The sequence below is a fragment of the Arabidopsis thaliana genome, chromosome 2, assembly GCF_000001735.4.
Source record: "Arabidopsis thaliana chromosome 2, partial sequence".
In the NCBI taxonomy this organism is placed as follows: domain Eukaryota; kingdom Viridiplantae; phylum Streptophyta; class Magnoliopsida; order Brassicales; family Brassicaceae; genus Arabidopsis; species Arabidopsis thaliana.
In genome coordinates, this window is record NC_003071.7 from 16,237,983 (window position 1) to 16,260,298 (window position 22,316).

The following is a 22,316-nucleotide window of genomic DNA, read 5'->3' on the forward strand; positions in this document are numbered from 1 at the left end:
CCCATTGAAACAGACACCAAAAGACATATGGTCTATAAGCCTCTCCTTGTGCTGGAGCTGGACACAAATTCTTTAAGACCGAGGTTTTCAAACGTAGGCCCAAATAAATAGAACCAAATCCAGTTAGAAGCCCAATAAAATGTTAATTACTTATCTTTGTATTTTAATTTTTGTTCTTTAAAGTTTAGGATTTTTTACATAAGTAAAAGAATTTGTTCTTTAGGCACTTTGAATCCACATTGTCGTTGGTATTGTTATTAGAGTATCTTAATTTTCTATGATTTATTTACGTAGATAATTCATTGAAAAATTAAATGAATTTATGTTTAAATTCTCATCTAATTATTATACAATAGATTGAAAAAGTCACCCTTAGTCAAATTGTTCATATAGTTTTCTTAAATTGTCTAATTAATTACCAAATTAATCCTTGTCTGAAAACTTTTACAAAAGCTAATACAGAACAAATACAAAAAAACGTGTAATCATATCATATAAACACCAGTCGCAGCGTTTCGTAGAAAAATTCGATTTCTCTAAAGCCCTAAAACTAAAACGACTATCCCCAATTCCAAGTTCTAGGGTTTCCATCTTCCCCAATCTGTACGCCATTTTCGATTTCCTTTTTTGTTGTTTACTTTAGCTTCATCGACCATGTTTAGGTTTCAAATTGAGTGTTTGTTCTGTTTCTGTAGAGTATAAATGGCGGATACGCCTTCGAGCCCAGCTGGAGATGGCGGAGAAAGCGGCGGTTCCGTTAGGGAGCAGGATCGATACCTTCCTATAGCTAATATCAGCAGGATCATGAAGAAAGCGTTGCCTCCTAATGGTAAGATTGGAAAAGATGCTAAGGATACAGTTCAGGAATGCGTCTCTGAGTTCATCAGCTTCATCACTAGCGAGTATGCATTCCCAATTTTTCTTCTTTCAATCGAATTTGTTGGAAAATATTTTGCTCTTTGGTGAAAAAAATTGATCATTTGTTGGAACTTTGGGTTTGTGAGAGATAGTTTTCTTAAACTAGCTATGGATTGAGTTTAGCTCAGAGAGTTTTTTGAAGTTTATAGAGCAAAGATTATGTTTTTTTTTTTGTCACAATGTTAATCAACCATTGTTTGGTATGGGTTTACCTTAACCTAGTTCCTTTCCTATAGACCATTTTGCAGATTATTTCACATGCTTCTACTGTGTTATATCTTAACTCTGTCAAATAAATTGTTAGATTTTTTTCTTCATTTAACCATCTTAGGGTATAAAAGCCGTATCTTGATCATGTTTCAAAGATTCTTTTATCTTTAGGATCTGTTTGTTTTTGTTCCTTTTTGTTCATTTAAGGCAAAAGATATGTTTTTCATCATGAAGGAATTGCTTGTGTTGAATGCGTTTTAGGTCTCTGATTGATGAGTTTTATGTTTCTTATAACATCAGATGCCCCCGTTCTTTGTTAGGAAGAAATAAGTTATCATGTATGAAACTATGATTTATCTATTGGTTCAAGATAAGCTTGTCTGATGTTGCGCTTAAGTCTCTTTTGCTGGTCTTATGTTGATTCGTTGACTGTAATGGCCAATTGACTGGTATCTGTTTCTGCTAATCAGGGCCAGTGATAAGTGTCAAAAAGAGAAAAGGAAAACTGTGAATGGTGATGATTTGTTGTGGGCAATGGCAACATTAGGATTTGAGGATTACCTGGAACCTCTAAAGATATACCTAGCGAGGTACAGGGAGGTATGTTGCTTTGACTCCCTAATCATGTGTTCTGAAATCCTTAATATCCTAGTCAAGAGATTAGTAGCTGTGAGTAACATCGAAGCTTGCCATGATAGCAGTTTTACAATCCCTTCAATACGTCTTGTGTAGAATTTTTGAAGCAAGAAAGATAAATCTAGACCAACAGTCAGGATGCATATTAGTAAATTTTGAAAGACATTTATTACTCTCTCTTTTGTGCTTTTGTTGTTAACATACATAATAAAATCAAAATGTTTCTTATTAAGTTGAGACTAATTCGGTTCTTTTCATTCCCTGGGATTGGTTGCTGACACACCACCTGCTGATGCAGTTGGAGGTAAATAAACCACATACTTATTTCTACTTTATATTCCATTCCAGTGTTGCCCATTGGCTTCTTACGTTTTGTTGTGAAATTATGATAGGGTGATAATAAGGGATCAGGAAAGAGTGGAGATGGATCAAATAGAGATGCTGGTGGCGGTGTTTCTGGTGAAGAAATGCCGGTATGATTTTGACAAGTATAGATGATACCAATGCTATACAGCCTATATTGTACTTAGCTCTGACTTCATCATTTTGATTCAATCACAGAGCTGGTAAAAGAAGTTGCAAGTAGTGATTAAGAACAATCGCCAAATGATCAAGTAATTCTTCTCTCTATCACACGGCCTCATGTACACAAATGAAGAGCATAGTCTATATGCATGTAGGTTCATATCCAATCTTCACTTCGTTACAACTGATGATAGTAGGACATGCCTTGTAAACTTGCTGATCATGTTATATTTTGCTGTGTGAATGAACTATGGCTAGTTTCAAAATTGTTTGTCTAACGTGAAATTCTCTAAAACGGTGCAGGGGAAATTAGAGATCAGTGAGTTGTTTATAGTTGAGCTGATCGACAACTATTTCGGGTTTACTCTCAATTTCGGTTATGTTAGTTTGAACGTTTGGTTTATTGTTTCCGGTTTAGTTGGTTGTATTTAAAGATTTCTCTGTTAGATGTTGAGAACACTTGAATGAAGGAAAAATTTGTCCACATCCTGTTGTTATTTTCGATTCACTTTCGGAATTTCATAGCTAATTTATTCTCATTTAATACAAAATCCTTAAATTAAATTTGTACAGTACCTTTGTTTTGGGTATAGACAATTACATTTTAAGTCAGTTGATCTGTATCAAATACTACACTTACAAAATCACAAAGTAAAGGCAGCAATTAATTTTGCTTTGAATTGAAAAGCTTTGAGAGAGTAATCAAATGCTTAAATCACGAAAACTTACAAATTTCAAAATTTTGTCTCTCCATAAATTCTCTTAATAAAGGCTGTTGTTTTTCCAATTTGAAAATTCTATTTTTCAAAATCAAGAACAGGCTATGGAATTTCAAGAAGCTGGTTCATCATCAAGTAGAATCATCTTCCTCTGTTTCCTCTCCTATCTAAAATCTCTTTAGTCTTCAGAAACTGATTATACTTTGTGCAGCAGCAAGAGTAAAGATTGACTTTGTGCAGCCGATGGCACACAAAGAGAGCAAATGGAACCATCGCAAAAGCTTGGCCTGGGACACTGCTTTTTCCACCAACCCTGGTTTCTTCCTATTTCCTATAGATTGGTTTTGTGTAGAAACAAAATGTTAAATTATATGATTCCAATGATTTTACCACTTTGGTTTGTAGGAGTGTTAGATCCTGAAGAATTGTTTGGGAGCTTAAAGATTGACGAGAATGAGATTGAAGTTGAAGTAAATCATAATCACACACTTCCTTCGAAAACCGATGCTCGTCCAAGTTTTGCTTGGGACAATGCTTTTTTTACCGATCCAGGTCTCATCTTTTTACTTCAAAGTTCTTTACCCTACTTGATTAGTCAATTATTTCACACTATTCCACTATTCCTCTCATATATAACAATCAAACCTTATAATTTAGCTTTGACTCTGTATATTCAAGGCTGACATTGTCTATATTTATGCTAAGGTGTTCTTGATGCTGAGGAGTTGTGTCTTGTGAACAATGGTTTCACCAGTAACACGCAGCTTCGTAAGTCTGCTGATACGACGACAACTCAAGGAAGCAGATTTTCTGTGGCCAGCATTGAGTTTGATCTGTTCCACGACCTGAGAGCCTCTTTACGTAATTCACCGAATGTGAAGCAGACAGTAACTCAAGAGACCCATCGTAAGTTACCAGATGGTATAAAGGTAAACGGAAAACCTCAGAAACTGTTTCAATCATTTGCTTTCATCTAAATTTTACTTATTAATTGGTTTTGTTTGTCAAGAGGACTAAAGGATACAAACAGAAAGTTCAACCTTTGAGTCTCATTCCTCAACCAAAAGTGTCTTCTTCTTCTTCTTCTTCTTTTTCTTTATCATCCATCTCCAAATCTTTGACTCCTAGTCAAGCTATACGCGAGAAGAAATGTGTTGCAAGTGAACTCGGTGAGGACATGATTGATGATACATCTTATTCTTTCTTCAAAACGAGAAGAAAATCAAAACATCTTTAAAAGTTGCACATCTTTGTTTTATTTTGAAGAGAGGAATAAGGAAAAACACAAGAATCATGGTTTTGAAGAACAATCTGGATCGAAATCTAACATAAGGTCATCGTATTCAAGTTACGCAGTCAAGGACTTGACATCATCCTACTCTGGTCTGAGGTTACCACTTCCAAAGATGGGATTTTTCGACTCGGTATGCTTCCTAAGAAATTCGTTTTATTGAACCTAGCAAATATCTTGTAATGTAAGATTCCTGAGATGATGAAGAAAAAACAAACTTTTGTTACAGCAGGAGAACGGAGAGAAAGAAAACAGAGAACCAAATGCTCTTGAAGCAAACAGAAGAAGAAGACACAAATCCAAACTTGAGACTTCTTCTACACCAGAAAACCGCAGCATTCTGGGACAACGCAAAACACGAAAGTGAAACGGGCAATGATATATATGTCTTGGGTGCGTTACAAGGCATCGTTTGCATGTTGAGTTGGATAAGTCAACTGTCTTCTTTTCTTTTGGTTGTAGTAGCTGCCTTTTTTTTCCTTTGTTGCTTTAAGAAATAGCCCGAAAAAAAGAATGTTCTACATTTCGGAGCAGAAAACTAACCGAATGAGTTTTTGGTCGGATCATCGGATCGATCAGATATATTTTGAGTTACGAACTGTTATAAAAAAAGCCATAATTTTGTGTTGAGTTTGCAAAATACCTTATAACTTGTTATTTGAGATTGCACCTCCATATATATTAATTCGTAAGAGTATTTATTAAGTAAGCTTTAGTATAAATCCTTTTTTCCTTTAAAGTAAGTTAATGTTCTACTAAATAATAGTAAAGTTGAAGAACCGCTCCGTTTTACACCATGCACGTGTTATCTAACAAAGAAAATATGGTACACCTAATGGCTAATGCAAAGGACAACACAATGAAACTAACTTGACTCTGTGTTATACAAACCCATAGACATCTGCATACATCCTAGTATTTGTATAAATTGGACTCAAATTCCTGAGGACAATCATAGCAAACAATCACATCATCGCAATATACATAAACAAAAGAGGAAGAAAAATGGCAACCGAGTGGTGTAGTTATATTGGTTCGTCTTTCATCCTCAATTTCTACTTTTCATTCTTTGATATTGGTACCGCCCTTTATCGATTTTCTTTAATCTTTTCTCTTCTCGCTCACGTCAAATCGTTTACTATTATTTAATTCTCATGTGTCAGTTTCACATAGCACATTCTTGAGGAAATTAATTATAATTTGGAGCATGCATTGTTTATCGATTGACACAGATTTATGTTTCATCTATTGTTTGAATAACAATGGATTACACAACAAATCCCCAATATATGATATTTGGAGAGCCATATAGTATTAGTAGGGATATATAGTTTGATTCCATAATAACCGTTGGACCTACTGTTTTACCAAATGCAAATGATTTACCAATCTGATGTGGTTGATTTGACCACACACAGGGAAGAACTCATGGCCGGAGCTTTTAGGAACAAATGGAGACTATGCGGCTTCGGTGATAAAAGGAGAGAACTCGAGCCTCAACGTTGTCGTGGTTTCGGATGGAAATTATGTGACTGAAGACCTCAGTTGCTACCGCGTTAGGGTTTGGGTTGACGAAATCCGTATCGTTGTCAGAAACCCAACCGCCGGCTAGACATGTATATGGACCACCATTATGCTATAGCCATGTAGGCGCCTTACTATGAATAAATGAAACTATATATAATGCATGCATAGTTGGTTGGTTGGTCATAATGTAACATCTATTGTTTGCTTGAATGATTCTGGTGTCCGATCATATAACGCATTTGAATGGATGATGTGGTGTATATTTTGGCAGCCCTGGTGATTTAGGAACTAAGCAAAAATAGTATTTTATTTAGCGAAAACGCAAGAGTTGTTTATTACAAAGAGCGATAAGAAAAGAACAACAAAGGCTAAATAAAGATTATGAAAAATTTACAAGAGAATTTGGTCATCATCCGACAAGAACGTAGATAGCATAGATGATCCCAGGGATGTAACCCAGTATCGTCAACAAGAGACAGATCCAGAACTCTACCTGCATTCATTAACACATTAATTATCAATAATCAATTAACGATTCATTCATTAATCATAAAACTAAGTAAAGATGTAATTTAGTGCTTACCCCACAACCATATCGAAGGAAAACGCCGACGGGAGGTAGAAGAATCGCCAGAATAATTTCCAAGAAAGTTTCTGATCCCATTTTTGATGTTTTGGAGAAGAAGAGAAACAGAAACAGAAACAAGAAAGAGAGGTTTTGTGGACAGAAGGGAAGTGGTGTGAAAGTTTGGTCAAGAAGTAAAAGAAGTGGTGTTTGACACGTGTACTGCTTGCAGTGTATCACGTGACACGTGGAGACGCTTTCGTAGCGATGAACACGTCAAACAAACTGCTTTACTTCAAAACTGCTTCCACTAATTCCACGGAAATCTCACAGATATTTTCAATTTCTCCTTTTTTGAGAGGCCAAGAAGATAACATTTTAATGTTTATGATTCGAATCTGTTTACTCCATCCCCTCTTTTCAAAGAATTTTTAGTTTTATTGTGAAAAGATTAATAATTTATCACTCACTAGATTTACATATTAAAATCGATATTGTGTAATAATTTACATAAACATTTTCAATAATTTCTAGAGTTTTACATTGACCTACTAAAAGTACATATAAGAAAAATGAAATTACAATCTTTGGTTATCTTCCAAAGTGAAACCTATACATTTTTTCTCCTAGTTGAGTAAAGGGAGAGTTAAAGGACATGACTCATGAGAAACTTAAATACAAAAAAAATGTGGAACAGAGAGGACAAAAACCTGCTCAAGAATGCTAATGCTAAGCAGTAAGCAGCCCATATACATATATCCACAAAGATTAAATTATACTTAAAAAGAGAAAAGAAAAAATAAGTGTTGGAAAAAATGGGGTCATTGAGGTTTTGTTTCTTCAACTCACCTTTAAACCCATTTTGCCAAAACCAGTGTCTTGCATCATATCCACAAACTCGCTGTAGTCTATTCTTCCATCCTGACAAAAACAATCATATAACATCATTATAAAGAACAATGTTCTTGCAAGTAACTATAGGTAAAGCATATCAATTGCATATTAATGAGTTGTTACGTTGTCTTTATCGACTTCGCGTAAAATGTCGTCTAAATGAACATCCGCTAAGCCAAATTGCTTGCAAGCTTGTTGGAGCTCGTCTCTGGTTATATAACCACTTCCATCTTGGTCAAAGTAAGAGAATGCTGTGAACAAATGGTCTTCTTTCTCTATTTTGTTCAAATGCACCATTGCTGCTATAAACTCTCCATAGTCTATTGTCCCACTGTTATCTATATCCGCCTGATCAAATGTTCATATTTTTCCAAATTATTATCTCACACATCTCACATCATATAGTAAACAAAAGGTGATTTCAGTATAAAAATGGACTTACTGCTTGCATTAATCCTAGTATTTCTGAATCTTTAAGGTCAGCACCAACTCTGTCCAAACCTTTCTTGAGTTCTTCGAGAGTGATGTGTCCACTATTATCTGTATCTATCATCTTGAACATTTCCTTCAATCCTGCTATTTCTTCCTCTGACAAGCTTTCTGCTATTACCTGAATCAAATACATCACGTATAACTCTCTATCTTGCACATAATTTGGTATAGATGATAGAAACCAATTCAAAATGTTTACCTTGATAGCTATTTTCTTGAGCTTGTTCATGGCTGAAAATTGTTGCAAACGACTTAGGACAGCAGAATCAAGAGGTTTATCAAGAGCAACACCATCTACTCTGGCCCATGGATGACCTAAAATATAAATTCAACATTTTACAAATCTTTATAGTACTTACTCTTATCAAAAAGATATAACTTATTTGGAAACAAGAACACTAACAGAGAACTTCATGAGTAGTCATTCGCTTCTTAGGGTCTCTGATTAGCATCCGACGGACCAAATCCTTGGCACTTTCTGATACACTAGGCCATGGTTCTGATATAAAATCAAGGTCACCTTTCAAAACCTGCTCAAAGATCCCCTGTTCCGTTTCTGACATATAAGCACAATCCAATCAGTCTCTTTATCACTTCAACATACCTGAAACAATGAATCAACAACTGTCTCTTACCATCCCAAAACGGAGGGACGCCACTTAGTAAAATGTAAATAATAACTCCGGCACTCCAAACATCACATTCATGACTATAATGTTTCCTTAAAACTTCTGGTGCCACATAATAAGGACTACCAACGACATCAGTGAATGTTTCTCCTGTAATCACCAACATATATAGTCAAGATCATATTGTATATGGGATCTGTTAAAAGTAGCATTGGGGACATATACTATACCTGGTTTAAAGAAAACAGAGAGGCCAAAATCAATAGTCTTGAGAGCAGCTTCTTCATCTCCACTAACAAATAAAAAATTCTCAGGCTTAAGATCACGGTGCATTACACCTAAAGAATGACAAGCTTCTATAACACCAACAATGATCCTAGCAAGCTCAGCAGCTTTTTTCTCAGTATAATGCCCTCTCTGTATAATCCTATCAAATAACTCTCCACCTGCACAAATCTCCATCACAACATGAACAGCTACTGCATCTTCATACGCACCAACGATCTGAATCACGTTTGGATGACCAGACAAATGATGCATTATCTGAATCTCTCTTCTCACATCTTCAACATCCTCAGGTGTTGTTAATTTCCTCTTAGCTATCGTTTTACAAGCGAACTCTTTACCTGTCTTCTTATCCACGCAAAGAAACGTTGTTCCAAATTGTCCTTGACCTAATTTTCTCCCAACACTGTATATATCTTTGAGATTCTCTGTTTTTCTCCCAAGAACTGAGTCTATTTGTAGACCTGCGCTTGCCATACGTTTCATGTGCGCTTCTTTCTTCTGCGGTTTCGAATTCGGATCTTCTTTGTTCTCTGTGATAGGTTTTGGTGGTGGTTCTTCGTTGGCCATTTTCACCGGAGGTGGTGGTGTGCTCGGTGTTGGCAACGTGGATGGTGCTGGATCCACGGTGGAGGAAACGTGACCGTTACTGTCGTCGCCATTAACGCTTTTATCGTTCTTTTTTCGACTGCTCTCGTCCTTGCTGCTCTTAATGCTATCGTCTGGTTTCTGATTCCGCCACACGGCAGCACTAACGGATTGAAGGAATCCATTAGGGTTCAGATTCGGACCCACGCATGTGTTTCCCATTCAAAAAATTTAACCTAAAATCACAAAACCTAATTTTGCTTCTTTTTTTTTCTTCTCTCTGTTTGAGATTATCTATTACTTCTCCGACAATGAAAACACGAACCACTCATTAGCGTCATCAACGTGAATGATGAATCCATATAGAATATTGCCGTGTCTTCAAAATCGACACAGCTCGGTGAAAACCTGAGATAATGAATTGACCACCTAAGTCGCTCGCAAGCAACCTTGTTCTGCACGTTTTCCGGATACAAAATGGTCGAGAAACGTCTTGGAATTGTAAAATGTGGCTAAATGATTTGATTCGGAGAAGATCTGATGAGCTGATGATCAGAGGAGGGGAAGAAGGAACGAGAGAGAACAAGGAAAGGACTATGCCATTGCCGTCCATTTTTACGAGAAAATATGGAAAGTTTTTTTACAGAGCCCAATTTTAGACTAGGACTCACTTTTATCAAAAACAATTTCTTTTTGTCTTTTAATTTTTAACAATTAATTAATTTTTTTGAAAAAATATATAACGTTGAGTGATTATATTGTAGGGAATTAACTGCGAAGGATTTAGTTAATAAATATTTTGATTGAAGAAAATATACAATAAGAAGAAATTTTGTTTATCTAAAGTAAAATTCTGAAACTTGTGATGTATATAGACATGAACTGATGAACGTGTGTAATCTATTGACTTGTCTTTTAAACAATTAATAAGGAACAACATCCAATAACATCTTAAACAACACAAAAAAGTATTTAAACACAACTCGATTTATGTCTCACCAAAGAAAAAAAATAAAATAAACCTCTCCTAATTATGATTCTCTCTCGAATCTGTAATGTCTCGGGCACGGCAGAAACAAATAAAAGTAATATATCTTTTTTTTTGTCATCACCTTTTGTTTAGATGAAGTTAATAATTGAACTTGAAGAGATACACCATTAATAACCGATCATATGCTTCGTCTGTTCATTCCAAAACATCTTCGACTGCTTCACCATCTCAGACCGTTCATTCATCATCCTCTCCTTCCAATATTCTTTGCTTCTACAAAAAAATATATTATGCTTTCATCATATGACATTAATAATTCTTGCAATATAAATACAGTTTGAACAATATATACCACCCCAAGAATATATTCAGATGTTTATGAAAGGCTCACTCATAACGACTTCAAAACTTAAAAAAAAAATTAAGAACAAAAATTCGATCGCAACTTCATTTTCTAGTTACTTAACGAATGAAAACACCATCTTGCTATATGAATGATAATAATCATCAGTTCAAATTTTATGGACACATCTATACTGATTTGGTGCAATCTAAAATTTGAGACTTGTCTTACCGTGTCTTTAAAAGAAGATGCAGCTCGATCATGTGAACTGCTTCCGCGTAAACTCCAGCCTGATACCGCAAGGAATAAATCAAGATTGACCTCATTATAGATATTGGAAACAAAAGTTGAGAGAAGAACACGTTTAATGTTGCAAGAATCTAAACAAACCTCTCTGCAGATGGGACATTTTGAATGTCGGGGCGCTGCTTTAATGCCTTGGAAAATCAATACAGAAGCAGCCGAGCATGCACACGAGTTACAAAATATGTGACCGCACTTTAAAGCATAGGGATTGAATACCGTTTCCTGCCCAAATTTATCCACAACAAATTACTATTTTCACCTCCAGATATGCAAACTACATTTTATTTGTGAAAAAATGCAAAGAGATTTTTTATTACGAGGCAGATTGCACAAGTTAGATCATACTCCAGCTCTATTGAGTTAGGCAGCATGAGTTTTAGCACTGGTTGATCTTCGTTGAGATTTTCACAAGCGACACGGCCAAACGAATTCTTGAAGTTTCCAACATTATCTAGCCCAGAGTTGAGATAAAAGGCTCCAAGTTCTATGAGCCATGGTGAGTGCAAGAGCTCTATGCGCTCCGCTCGCATTTTCAACTTGAAATTCTTCCCATTCTCTGAGCTATGCACCTGAAAGCATTTTTAAGCAGTTTACTTTCTCACAACAAATGAAGTCACATCTTCTTATTTTAAAATGAATTATTATCTTTGCCATAATCTCTAACCTTGTCATATTTCTTGAGGATTTTACGGATAGCAATTGCATTCATGGTGATGTATTGAATCAAGATTTGGCCCTCTTGGACTAAAGCTTGTTTTTCGTCAGTGAAGCATCTGCGTAGGCGAATCATGTATCTCTGCATCCCAGTGGCTACATGAAGATGGAGAAGATGCCTCACTCTTGACCTGAAAAATCCCGCTATGTCAGTAGCTTCTTTCATCAGCTCCTCGAAGAACATCTGATCACACCCTGCATTGTAATTAACATCATCTTTTACATCAACCACCTAATCTCAAATAATTAAACAAAAAACTCACTCCACTCCTTAATAATTTGAAATCTTTTACATCAATAAACATTTAGATTATTCTAGTAGGATTCACATCAGAAACTAGAAAAAAATCTACAGTATATAAAAGAATTAGACTAATCCATTCATTGTCAATTGGTTTAGAATTAGAAACTTAACATGGTATCTCATTTGATCCAAGTAGGGTATATGTTTGCTTATCTTTCAGTGGATTTCAATTTGAGATGGACGAAAGAATCATCATCTCCAAATGACTTGTTAGAATCTCACATCAAATATTCTTTTAGAAATACTTAAAAACATATACGAGACATTGCCCAAATCTACTCGTTACTAATTGGCTTTAAGTTAGAAATCCATGTAACTTAAGATATTCAGAATTAGGACCATCTTTTTAAGTGTGTCATACATACCAAGTAGATCGTTACGTTCCCCATTAGACTGTTGCACAAAGATTACTAAGTTAAGTGAAGACTAGAGGAAAAAGAGAGAGAAGTTATACATACAAGGGCAAGCTTTGCATTCGCATGAATCAGACAAAGATGAAGAAGTAGCAGATGGGATGATTTGTCCATCATCAGATTTTGTAGAGTTACATGTCTTGCACTTCTTCAACACTTTCTTAAGTTTCTTATATTCAACGAAGCGACACTTCTCCAGGAACCATTCCTCTTCTCCATGTAGATATTCCGTGAACGTCTCACCAAACTTCATCTTCTAACATAGTACACAAATTTCAATCTCAGGCTGCAATATTAATATACACCAAATATGATTTTTTTGTAATTGAGTAAACAAATTTATGTTCTAGTAAATTCCTCGGAAGGAAAATATCGAATTGTAACAGATTTAAAATTGGATACTTTGGAGATAGTGAAATTGAGAGAAATATTGACAAAATAAAGTAAAAGAGATCGAAATATTTTGAAGCCAATTACCTTTTCGTCACGTCAAAAACAAGGGATCTAGTGATTAAGAACAACAGAAGCTGGTGGAGGAAGACGAAATCTCTACCGATTAAAGTCGCTATTAACTTTATTGGGTATTGTAATTTCTATTTTTAGGGTTTTGTTTTGCTTTTTATCTTAATCACGGTATTTTTAGGGTTTTGTTATACAAACCATATCAGCTAAGTTGCTTTGGTAACCTGAATAGCTTCGTTTTAAACGGCATGCCGCTTACGTGTTAAAGTATTAGAGACCAAGAAAAGGCGTTAGAATTTGATCCCATCTCAACAAATTGTTCTGCCAGTTGTCCAATACTTAATAACTTAAGGGTATTCAGTTTCGTTTATTACATTCGCGGAATAAATAAAAAATAGCGGGGACATGAATGATAATTAAATTTCCGAAGAATACTAAAAAATACAAATTTATTCTTGTTAATTAAAAAAATATATTTTAAAGATATCCCACTTACATTTGATTTTGGTCCAATGGTTTCTATCAAATTCGTACATCAAAGGACGAAACAAATCTATCTTGAATGGTAGAAGACATAATAACGGATGAAGTTAAAATCTTTATATGATGAAAAGCTAAACAATGTAGTCTAAAGTATCTAAATTTTTCTGCCAATCTCTGTTAAGATCATTTACGTTATTTATAAAAAAAATTGAAAAGAAAGACAACAATAGTATGAATGAGGTTTCATGGAAAAAAAGAGCATATTCCATACCTTGTCACTTAGCCGTAACAACATCTCTTTTGTTAAAGGTAAAATTGATGAGACTAAGCTAATTTAATTGGAAAGAATCATGAAGCCTCCACTTTTTCTTGTATGCTAAACAAATCTCCGCTTTAAACGATAGCCTTTGGTATTGGAACTTCCACTAATAATTAAATTAATTGATACTTACTACTAGTATTTAGTAAGATACTAATTGGGTTTTCCTTTTTTCCCTTGTAATGCCAACATGAGTGGCAGAGAAGGTTTCTGCCTTGGAGATTATGGGAAATTAAAGTCCATATTTTATGTCGAGTCTCAACGATTCCGCTTGTAACCAAAAAAATATTTGCTTCTTTATTATTCTGATAACGACAAACACTAACACGATGTATGGAATCAAAACTCTCTTTTTTTCTTTCTCTTTGCGTGTAGCAAAATAATTGAAGACAAATAACTAAAATTAGAACACAATTACAAGTTAAGTGATACATTTGGTAGAGATTGGACCCACAAGAGAATTTTCTTAGAGAAGAATACTGAGAAAAAATATCGTACATTGGAAGTAAAAAAACGGATCTTAGTTCTTTAAGAGGTTGAATTTTGAGGGGAGTAAAGATAAAATATTTACTTTTACTTGTACGGTAACATAAAATATTTGTGAGTCGAAGCGAACAAATTTTTTTAAAAAGAAATTTAGTATTCAAAAGATAAATGATGTACTTTTATTCTTTAGTACGTATCTTACACTAAAACAATCGGATCATAATATCGCTTTCTTCGTCTGAGGCTTTTAATTAGGCAGACTTGAATTTCTAGAATTGGTTCAGGTGTGGGTGCAATTAACCCTAAAAAAGATATGTTTTCGCCTTTTATCCCAAAGAATTGTATAAACGATGCATGCAGGAATCATGAGGCCGAATAACTTTTGTCATGTGGAAATCCGACTCCGTTAACTTTTGATGCCATGAAGAAGAGGCAACTTTGGTTCAAGCAAAAAGTAAGATTCTATACGCAAAAAAAGTTGAGGCTATGTGATCTATCAACGCTTTTGGCAAAAACTCACACATGTGCATATACGTATATGCATATATTAAATTTTAGTATTATTCTTATTGAAAATGACGACCAATAATTCCCACCCATAATATGTTTAAAATTTGCATGTATTAGTCCTCACCTTTATATTTTCAAGCAATGACTTATCTACATTTTGTTGTTTAGTGTTACCGACAACTTTGATTCCCCAAAGTTGAATTTAGCTATTCAATTCAAAGCAGTTTTGAATTTAGTCGGTTTAGTATTAACGTAATGCCAACGTTGGTATGATTAACGTTTAAGTACTCACAACACGTCAACATATACTACGCTTGTGTTCCTGGCTAAAAGAGTTGCATCCGGAGAAACTGATGTCTGAGGTGTCGGAAAATTTGCTGAAGGATCTAGCTGACGATCTAACCCTGCCCGATGTGCGGTAGGAGCAACACAAATGACTGCTCTTGGATCTACTTACGTGATCGTCCCTATGAAATTGACAAGTAGAGTTTTTAGCTGTCTCTTTACATTGATTGTTTAGATGATCTTTTAGATAAATCTGCCAAAATTATGTGTTAGCCTTAAGTTTGATTTTGCACGTTTTTATATTTTATATGTTTCATACAAAAAGGAAGAGAGAAAACGCACGAAACACACTTTGGATTTTGGAACATAGAGACATATGGACAGCCATCATGTCCAGATTTCAAGTACATTTTGGAGTTTCGAAACAAAGTTGATTACATCCTTAGGAAATTTGTATGACAAATACGAGCCAAACGATAAGCCACTACCAAAAATATGGCCATTATTAACATACGGAAAACGCTATGGTATCGTTTACATTGCGGATTCGTGTAAACGCATAATTAGTGCGTTTGATAATTATCAACTATATTTGGGCTGAACTTTAAAAAAATCTGCCTAAAACCAAAAAAAAAACTACCTTTTTTAAGAAAATTCCATACCTATTTTTCAAGATTTGATTATTTTGCTTGGACTTCCGAAGATGGGGTTGATATTAGTTTGCCATTTTCCAAAATAAATATCGTATGAGTTAGTCAACACTTTAAAACCTAGTTTGAATACTAGCTATACTTTCTTTTTTTGTCATGACTCAATGACAACAAAATAATTTTGTTTGGACTTCAGAAAACAATTAATGGACTAGGTTCTTTTTTTTTTTTTGTAAACTGTTTTTTTGTTAATGTCTAATGGTGAGAAGGTAAGGCTAGGATCTCGGTTCAAAAATAATAATTATTCAGAGTAGAAGTTTTTTTTTTTTTTTTTTGTTGTCAAACCTTCAGAGTAGAAGTAGAACATGTAATTTAATAATTTGTGCGAGTTATTGTAGTTATATATAGGTGACTATTCGAGTTCAAGTAATTTAGAAGCATAAATAACGTCCACGTCAAGTTAAGTTACTTAACACTAAAACAAATAAAAATAATAATTAGAGAACGTAATTAATTATTTAAGGGTTTGTCATTACTCTGACCACGTTACATGCATCCATTCCTTCTTTATTGGCGAAAGCGTTGACCAAAAACCGTAACTCTAATATTGCTTTCGTCAGAAATTTGAAATAAAAGATGGATTTGTATTTAAATGATGACAACACTAACATAAGCCTTAGAATTAGATTATATGTTTTAGTAAATTACATTAATGTATAGAAGGAAAAAAAATGAATTAATATTATTTCTATTATCATATGTTTTAGTAAATTAAAAAAATGAATTAATATGAGTATTGTAGTTATGATACTAACACCAACTACTAGATTATATGTCATAGTTATCCGATATTGATAGTTTTTTTTGTAGTGAATTGAACTCTTTAAAGAAAAGAAAAAAAAACTCTACATTTTGAAATATAAATATTGATACAAAATTGTAAACCCATGCTATGGCAATTGGCAAAGAGAAGAAAAATGTTTGGACCATCTGATGTTAACTCACTATTTTTTTCCTTTTCTGGCAGTTCTTTATTATAGAGTTTATCTATCAATTATCCTTGTTTGGGGTTCAGACGATTTATCCAGCAATGGGAGAAACAAGAGTAGCCACATATCATGATAAGAAAGATAGTATTATGTTTCCACAAGAATCAGATTTTAATGATAAGAAAATAGTGGAAAAACCGAAGCTACAACTTTTTCCGTAGGGGTTACTCTAGTTTTGTTACTCATAGACTGAAATAAAGTCCAATGTTTCAAAAACAAACCATGGCAACTTGCTGTTGCAGGTTAACCTTTTTGGGAATTAAATACTTAATCTAAGTTAATTATTTGATTGAAATAATACAACAGAAAAATAATTAACATATAATAGTGTGAATCATTCACCAATTATTCCAAAAAAAAAAAAAAAAACGTTCGACCCAATGTGAACTTAAAAGCCAGTTTTAGAAGCAATAAGACCTCAACACATGGATGTACAAAGTCAATACCAAAAAATAATACCATTGATCATTTCGTCAACTCTATGATAGATTTTAAGTTAGCCTTTAAATTATTTTGATTTCTTTTGGGTTACTCTTCAGCGAGAAGTAAAATGTAGTATACAACATTATCGTCGGCTACTACTGATTCTAATCCAGTCAAAACAAACTGAACTCAAACAAATGTTTAAGATAAGTAATAAGAAAATCATATTCCTAATAATTAAGCTGGTGGAGTTGGTAGTGCTAAATGGAAAGATTAAACTAACCATGGACCAGAATACACAAAGAATGTTTTACCCAGAAGATAGGATGAATAACTACTCTTCAAAAATCATATAAAGTAACATTTCTTAAGTAAACTATAGTCAAAGAGATTTCTTTAAATTTCCGTTTTTGGAAAATTTTCTCATTTGACTGAAATCACTTATTGAAATGACATCGAAATTGAGTGGTGGTAATTGAGCAGTCACGTTAACAATTTCAGTTGTACAATGTTGAATAAACGTAGGTAGTGGCTACTTAATTTCTTCGATTTCTTAAGTGCTTAGTACTTTTCAACATTAAAAATGTTGTTACCAAGTCTAAATTTTCTTCACAACTTGTAACTAAACTTTTCATTATGTGTAATCGTAAAGGATTAGCGCTACAAATAGATGGTGATTCCCTTCTAATGGACGAGTTGACATTGACGCATTATGTCTCTGGTTAGCTAGTCCGACGTTTGAACAAGTACTCTTACCGCTCTCGAAACAAAATTAAAACCAAAATTTTATAGATCTATTAGTAAAATCTACTATTGTTAATTTTATCACATAGTCCATGTGTGTGTTAATATTAAGGATGAAGTCAATGTATATATATATATCAAATCTCTATTCCTACTAGATATGGGAATCACCTACTTGTATAAATGGCAAACTCATTCAACGAGCTACACACGACTTTTCCAACTTATTTCAGTGTTTGAGATCATTTTAATGCAACAACTATATGTTAAAGGGAAATTGGTCTAGAAGCGGCTATTTCTTGGTCTTGAAATCATATTGTTCTTCTATAGTGTAGTGACATTTCCTATAATTAATTTGAAAAAAGGAAGAAATTGTGTTGGCAATGAAAACATCATATGTATGGTGTGAAGTATATACAAAAAAAAAATCCCATTCGTGAATGAAAACTACGGTGTATATATGTGAAAGACATATATGGAGCCTTCACTATACGGTGTAGTTCATTTACATAAGAATGGTTGGAAATGGAGATGCCATATTTTTTTTATTTTTTTTTTCCACAATGGAGATGCCATATCTATAAAAAAAGAAAAGAGGTTGAACTAGTTGGGTCGGCGCGACGAAAAGAGAAAATACAACTTGCTGGGCTAAATCTAGAAATTTCCATTTCTGTAAATGCCTTAAATTAATGGCTCTTATTTATCAAATACGGAACAAACCCTCTTTACACCTTACAAGTTACGGGTATAGGGTGTTTATTCTCCCGTACCCGTTCAAACTACACTATATAATAAACCATTGACATTGTAGACCTATTACACATCCTGCAGTTATTGGCTTATTGCGATCTTTATTAAATCCAAAGATACATACTATATCGAAGAAACAAAAAGTCAAGAAATAATAAAACGAAAATAAATGAAGGCATCAATAAAAGCTTACCGCTCACATGTTTATTTTCTAATAACTAATTTTTATTTAAAAAGCAGTTTATACATCTACCAAATTTATTTCTTAGCATAAATATATATTTGGGTTTTGACTTTTAAGTTCTTTCTGACTTCTGAGTGATAATCACCAGTTTGCAACTTATATTTGCCTAAACCGCATGCCAATTGTCATGTATCGTATCTAGTAATGGTATTAATGACGAGGATCCCAAAATTTAAATTCCACTTTCCAAGCATTGAGCTCTTTAAACAATTCATGGTCAACTTAATTACAAGGAAAAAAAAGAACTTATTGTTATAGTGGAACAGCTATTTTTTTGGATATTAAAAGAATAATAACAGCAAAACAGAATTATCGTGTCCTAATAATACCTAAGGTCCTAAACGAAGCAAAAAAGTTGGTAAATAAGGAAGAGAAAACCTACAAGATATTAAAACGGTGTCGTTGTTCGGAAGAATATACCGAAGTAGCAAAAGGAATATCTCATTAGAGAGTCCCTTATAAATGACCGTTTTAATACACTTCAACTCTGTCCTTGTTCATAGGCAGCTTCAACGATCATTCCACTTCCTTCTTCCTCTCTCTCAACATTTTCCCCTGAAAATAAGGAAACTAAAGATTCTTCCTCTCTCTTTCTACACTCTTCTGACAATACTAAAACACTTTATCAGATCAGATCCCACATAAACTTTCTGTAAGTGTTTCTTTTAAACTATGTCTGTTGATGTTAATGTTTATGGATGCATAATGATTTTAGTTAGGACGTTATCGTTTTTGTTTTGTTAGGTGGTCCTCTCTCCCTGTTCAATCTCTAATTCGTCATGTCTTATTCGTTTCTTTCATTGGAAAAAAAACACTGAAAACTAGTTTTTGTTTTTCCAACTTTCTTGGATCATTAAATAGGATTGCTCTCTCTTCAAACGTATTTTTGTTGGATCTCTCCTCTTCAGTTCTAGAAGACTTTTTTTTTTTTCCTTTTGTTGAGTGCATGATTTCAAAAAATTTCAATTGAAGAAGTTTGTGATATTTTGTTGTTTTCTTTCTTCAATAAGAGGTGTGTCCGCAATTAAGACAAAACAACTCGCTGTCATACTCAGTTAAAGTCTTTGTTGCTCGTGTTCAGATTTTCACTAGACGTCACAAGTCAACTTTTGTGGGTAACTGAAGACAAATAGTAATCGTTGAAAACTACAATAATAAAATAAGTACTTCCAGTGTCTCCGTTCACCTTTAAAAAGTCGAGATAAACCCAAAAAAATAGGAATAAACAATCTTTTGTCATATCCGTTAATAAGTTTTAACAAATCTTTACAAATTAATAAGAAGAACGTATATAATAAATATTTCAAAATTAACGAGTGTGGACTAATATTGAGTTGACTTTTATTATCACTTCATTTCAGTTCCTTGAATATGCATATACTGTATATGGTTTCTCTTGCAATAAGTAAGCATCATACATATGTACAGGAACATGAGAAGTTGTCGTTAACAACTACTTCATCTAAAAAACATACACATGTTATTTTTCTAATATTGCCTGACTTCAAGTTCGGTGAACATACTTTATTGGGTTGTAATTGTGAGATCAATGAAATGAGAAAAATTAAATAGAACTTTTATGATATTTTAATGTTAATTGATACTATATAAAGCAGGGTCTAATTCTATTTGCTTTTAAAACTGCCTAACTTATTTCAAGTTCGGTATAACTAACTACTTTATTGTTTGTAATGAGTTATTTAAGGGTACTTATATGTCGAACTTTTTTTTGTGTGATGAAAAATTGCAGAGGAGAAGAAGAATGGCAAGGGAACAATTACAAGTGTTGAATGCACTTGACGTGGCCAAGACGCAATGGTACCATTTCACGGCGATCATAATCGCCGGAATGGGATTCTTCACTGATGCTTACGATCTCTTTTGCATCTCTCTCGTAACGAAGCTCCTCGGTCGTATTTATTACCACGTGGAAGGCGCACAAAAGCCTGGGACTCTCCCTCCCAACGTCGCAGCCGCCGTCAATGGCGTTGCCTTCTGTGGGACTCTCGCCGGTCAGCTCTTTTTCGGGTGGCTTGGTGATAAGCTCGGGAGGAAGAAAGTTTACGGTATGACGTTGATGGTCATGGTCCTTTGTTCAATAGCCTCTGGTCTCTCTTTCGGACATGAGCCAAAAGCTGTGATGGCCACGCTCTGTTTTTTTCGGTTTTGGCTTGGATTTGGCATCGGTGGTGACTACCCTTTATCCGCAACCATCATGTCTGAATATGCGAACAAGAAGACTCGCGGAGCCTTTGTCTCTGCGGTTTTTGCTATGCAAGGGTTCGGAATCATGGCTGGTGGTATTTTCGCTATTATAATTTCCTCTGCTTTTGAAGCTAAGTTTCCATCCCCGGCCTATGCGGATGATGCCTTGGGATCCACGATTCCTCAAGCTGATTTGGTATGGCGGATAATCCTGATGGCTGGTGCTATCCCTGCGGCTATGACGTATTACTCAAGGTCGAAGATGCCTGAGACCGCAAGGTACACGGCTTTGGTTGCTAAGGACGCAAAGCAGGCAGCTTCGGACATGTCTAAGGTTCTGCAAGTGGAGATAGAGCCAGAACAACAGAAATTGGAAGAGATCTCAAAGGAGAAGTCCAAGGCCTTTGGATTGTTCTCAAAGGAATTCATGAGTCGCCATGGGCTTCATTTGCTAGGCACTACATCGACATGGTTCCTTCTCGACATTGCTTTCTACAGTCAAAACCTTTTCCAAAAGGATATTTTCAGCGCGATCGGATGGATTCCTCCCGCGCAAAGCATGAACGCAATTCAAGAGGTTTTCAAGATTGCCCGTGCGCAAACGCTAATCGCCTTGTGTAGCACGGTACCTGGTTACTGGTTCACAGTTGCGTTCATCGACGTCATTGGAAGATTTGCGATTCAGATGATGGGTTTCTTTTTCATGACGGTCTTTATGTTTGCTCTGGCTATTCCTTACAACCACTGGACTCACAAGGAGAACCGAATCGGATTTGTTATCATGTACTCGTTAACATTCTTTTTCGCCAACTTTGGACCCAATGCTACAACCTTCGTTGTGCCGGCCGAAATCTTCCCAGCCAGGTTCAGATCAACCTGCCACGGTATCTCTGCAGCATCAGGAAAATTAGGAGCAATGGTTGGTGCGTTCGGGTTCTTGTACTTGGCTCAGAACCCAGACAAGGACAAGACCGACGCAGGATACCCTCCAGGGATTGGGGTCAGGAACTCGCTTATTGTGTTGGGTGTAGTTAACTTCTTAGGTATCCTCTTCACTTTCTTGGTACCTGAATCTAAAGGTAAGTCACTCGAGGAAATGTCCGGTGAAAATGAAGACAATGAGAATAGCAACAATGATAGTAGAACGGTCCCAATAGTTTAGGTGATATAATACGCCTTTTGTAATAATTTTCGTTTTTTCTTTCTCCTTGTCTCTAGCAACTCAAGTTGTTCTTTGTGTAATCCATTGATACCTAATTAATGCTAGAGAAATCAAAATTTTCATGAGTCGATTTTAAATCAGTTCCTAAATTGAAGATTTATTAGACTTGAAGAAGCCGTGCAAGTTGTGCAGTA

The 22,316-nt window shown here is 34.8% G+C and overlaps 7 protein-coding genes and 1 long non-coding RNA gene across 27 annotated transcripts; 4 read left to right on the forward strand and 4 right to left on the reverse strand.

Annotated features, from left to right (window-relative positions):
* Window positions 1-418: 418 nt before the first annotated feature.
* NF-YB1 (nuclear factor Y, subunit B1) lies at window positions 419-2,901 on the forward strand. 11 transcript variants are annotated; one of them, NM_001036434.2, is made up of 7 exons: window positions 419-603; window positions 696-902; window positions 1,599-1,728; window positions 2,063-2,068; window positions 2,157-2,237; window positions 2,326-2,440; window positions 2,593-2,901. In NM_001036434.2, the coding sequence occupies exons 2-6, from the start codon at window positions 703-705 to the stop codon at window positions 2,332-2,334; spliced, it is 426 nt and encodes a 141-aa protein (NP_001031511.1). In that variant the 5' UTR covers window positions 419-603; window positions 696-702; the 3' UTR covers window positions 2,335-2,440; window positions 2,593-2,901. The 11 variants fall into 11 exon arrangements, with proteins under 11 accessions (NP_001031511.1, NP_030436.1, NP_850304.2 ...); NM_129445.3 differs by having other exon boundaries at window positions 2,326-2,378; NM_001202776.2 differs by having other exon boundaries at window positions 510-603; window positions 1,599-1,732; window positions 1,998-2,068; window positions 2,593-2,799.
* Window positions 2,902-2,934: 33 nt separating this feature from the next.
* AT2G08980 lies at window positions 2,935-3,135 on the reverse strand. The gene has a single exon (NR_140446.1). It is a non-coding gene; the product is annotated as an other RNA (long non-coding RNA).
* Window positions 3,095-4,935, forward strand: AT2G38890 (uncharacterized protein; the record flags this gene model as incomplete). Of its 4 annotated transcripts, none has more annotated exons than NM_001336745.1 (7): window positions 3,095-3,143; window positions 3,223-3,324; window positions 3,414-3,560; window positions 3,714-3,937; window positions 4,018-4,177; window positions 4,275-4,432; window positions 4,529-4,935. In NM_001336745.1, 7 exons carry the CDS (start codon window positions 3,113-3,115, stop codon window positions 4,664-4,666), a joined length of 960 nt encoding a protein of 319 aa, NP_001324558.1. In that variant the 3' UTR covers window positions 4,667-4,935. The 4 variants fall into 4 exon arrangements, with proteins under 4 accessions (NP_001324558.1, NP_001189706.1, NP_001324559.1 ...); NM_001202777.1 differs by lacking the exon at window positions 3,095-3,143 and having other exon boundaries at window positions 3,207-3,324; window positions 4,575-4,692; window positions 4,794-4,935; NM_001336746.1 differs by lacking the exon at window positions 3,095-3,143 and having other exon boundaries at window positions 3,252-3,324.
* Window positions 4,936-5,232: 297 nt separating this feature from the next.
* On the forward strand, window positions 5,233-6,193 carry AT2G38900 (Serine protease inhibitor, potato inhibitor I-type family protein). Of its 2 annotated transcripts, none has more exons than NM_001202778.2 (2): window positions 5,233-5,377; window positions 5,718-6,193. In NM_001202778.2, the coding sequence occupies exons 1-2, from the start codon at window positions 5,305-5,307 to the stop codon at window positions 5,909-5,911; spliced, it is 267 nt and encodes an 88-aa protein (NP_001189707.1). In that variant the 5' UTR covers window positions 5,233-5,304; the 3' UTR covers window positions 5,912-6,193. The 2 variants fall into 2 exon arrangements, with proteins under 2 accessions (NP_001189707.1, NP_030438.1); NM_129447.5 differs by having other exon boundaries at window positions 5,233-5,332.
* On the reverse strand, window positions 6,079-6,549 carry AT2G38905 (Low temperature and salt responsive protein family). Its single transcript, NM_129448.3, has 2 exons — window positions 6,410-6,549; window positions 6,079-6,319 (listed from the first exon to the last, which is right to left on the reverse strand). Exons 1-2 carry the CDS (start codon window positions 6,488-6,490, stop codon window positions 6,236-6,238), a joined length of 165 nt encoding a protein of 54 aa, NP_565897.1. The 5' UTR covers window positions 6,491-6,549; the 3' UTR covers window positions 6,079-6,235.
* A 374-nt stretch (window positions 6,550-6,923) lies between these two features.
* CPK20 (calcium-dependent protein kinase 20) lies at window positions 6,924-9,873 on the reverse strand. The gene is made up of 7 exons (NM_129449.2): window positions 8,637-9,873; window positions 8,413-8,556; window positions 8,181-8,333; window positions 7,977-8,092; window positions 7,728-7,895; window positions 7,409-7,633; window positions 6,924-7,312 (listed from the first exon to the last, which is right to left on the reverse strand). The coding sequence occupies exons 1-7, from the start codon at window positions 9,499-9,501 to the stop codon at window positions 7,232-7,234; spliced, it is 1,752 nt and encodes a 583-aa protein (NP_181425.1). The 5' UTR covers window positions 9,502-9,873; the 3' UTR covers window positions 6,924-7,231.
* Window positions 9,874-10,163: 290 nt separating this feature from the next.
* AT2G38920 (SPX (SYG1/Pho81/XPR1) domain-containing protein / zinc finger (C3HC4-type RING finger) protein-like protein) lies at window positions 10,164-13,035 on the reverse strand. Of its 6 annotated transcripts, none has more exons than NM_001336749.1 (7): window positions 12,828-13,035; window positions 12,396-12,603; window positions 11,584-11,828; window positions 11,237-11,488; window positions 11,004-11,141; window positions 10,845-10,903; window positions 10,164-10,543 (listed from the first exon to the last, which is right to left on the reverse strand). In NM_001336749.1, the coding sequence occupies exons 2-7, from the start codon at window positions 12,601-12,603 to the stop codon at window positions 10,438-10,440; spliced, it is 1,008 nt and encodes a 335-aa protein (NP_001324932.1). In that variant the 5' UTR covers window positions 12,828-13,035; the 3' UTR covers window positions 10,164-10,437. The 6 variants fall into 6 exon arrangements, with proteins under 6 accessions (NP_001324932.1, NP_001318380.1, NP_181426.2 ...); NM_001336747.1 differs by having other exon boundaries at window positions 11,265-11,488; window positions 12,396-12,636; NM_129450.3 differs by having other exon boundaries at window positions 12,396-12,636.
* Window positions 13,036-19,174: 6,139 nt separating this feature from the next.
* On the forward strand, window positions 19,175-22,271 carry PHT1;4 (phosphate transporter 1;4). Its single transcript, NM_129452.4, has 2 exons — window positions 19,175-19,407; window positions 20,506-22,271. The coding sequence occupies exon 2, from the start codon at window positions 20,518-20,520 to the stop codon at window positions 22,120-22,122; it is 1,605 nt and encodes a 534-aa protein (NP_181428.1). The 5' UTR covers window positions 19,175-19,407; window positions 20,506-20,517; the 3' UTR covers window positions 22,123-22,271.
* Window positions 22,272-22,316: the final 45 nt, after the last annotated feature.

Excerpts from the sequence above, each read along its gene's own strand:
- NF-YB1 (NM_001202776.2), top strand. The coding sequence starts at position 703 with ATGGCGGATACGCCTTCGAGCCCAGCTGGAGATGGCGGAGAAAGCGGC. Across the intron at positions 1,733-1,997 it reads AGCGAGGTACAGGGAGGTAT|TTGAGACTAATTCGGTTCTT; the intron begins GTTGCTTTGACT and ends TTTCTTATTAAG. Across the intron at positions 2,069-2,156 it reads ACCTGCTGATGCAGTTGGAG|GGTGATAATAAGGGATCAGG; the intron begins GTAAATAAACCA and ends AAATTATGATAG.
- AT2G38900 (NM_001202778.2), top strand. The coding sequence starts at position 5,305 with ATGGCAACCGAGTGGTGTAGTTATATTGGTTCGTCTTTCATCCTCAAT. Across the intron at positions 5,378-5,717 it reads CTTTTCATTCTTTGATATTG|GGAAGAACTCATGGCCGGAG; the intron begins GTACCGCCCTTT and ends GACCACACACAG.
- AT2G38905 (NM_129448.3), bottom strand. The coding sequence starts at position 6,490 with ATGGGATCAGAAACTTTCTTGGAAATTATTCTGGCGATTCTTCTACCT. Across the intron at positions 6,320-6,409 it reads TCCTTCGATATGGTTGTGGG|GTAGAGTTCTGGATCTGTCT; the intron begins GTAAGCACTAAA and ends TAATGAATGCAG.
- CPK20 (NM_129449.2), bottom strand. The coding sequence starts at position 9,501 with ATGGGAAACACATGCGTGGGTCCGAATCTGAACCCTAATGGATTCCTT. Across the intron at positions 8,093-8,180 it reads GACTACTCATGAAGTTCTCT|GTCATCCATGGGCCAGAGTA; the intron begins GTTAGTGTTCTT and ends TTTATATTTTAG. Across the intron at positions 7,896-7,976 it reads TCAAGAAAATAGCTATCAAG|GTAATAGCAGAAAGCTTGTC; the intron begins GTAAACATTTTG and ends TATTTGATTCAG.
- AT2G38920 (NM_001336749.1), bottom strand. The coding sequence starts at position 12,603 with ATGAAGTTTGGTGAGACGTTCACGGAATATCTACATGGAGAAGAGGAA. Across the intron at positions 10,904-11,003 it reads AATGTCCCATCTGCAGAGAG|GCTGGAGTTTACGCGGAAGC; the intron begins GTTTGTTTAGAT and ends TTGCGGTATCAG. Across the intron at positions 10,544-10,844 it reads CATCTTCTTTTAAAGACACG|AAGCAAAGAATATTGGAAGG; the intron begins GTAAGACAAGTC and ends ATTTTTTTGTAG.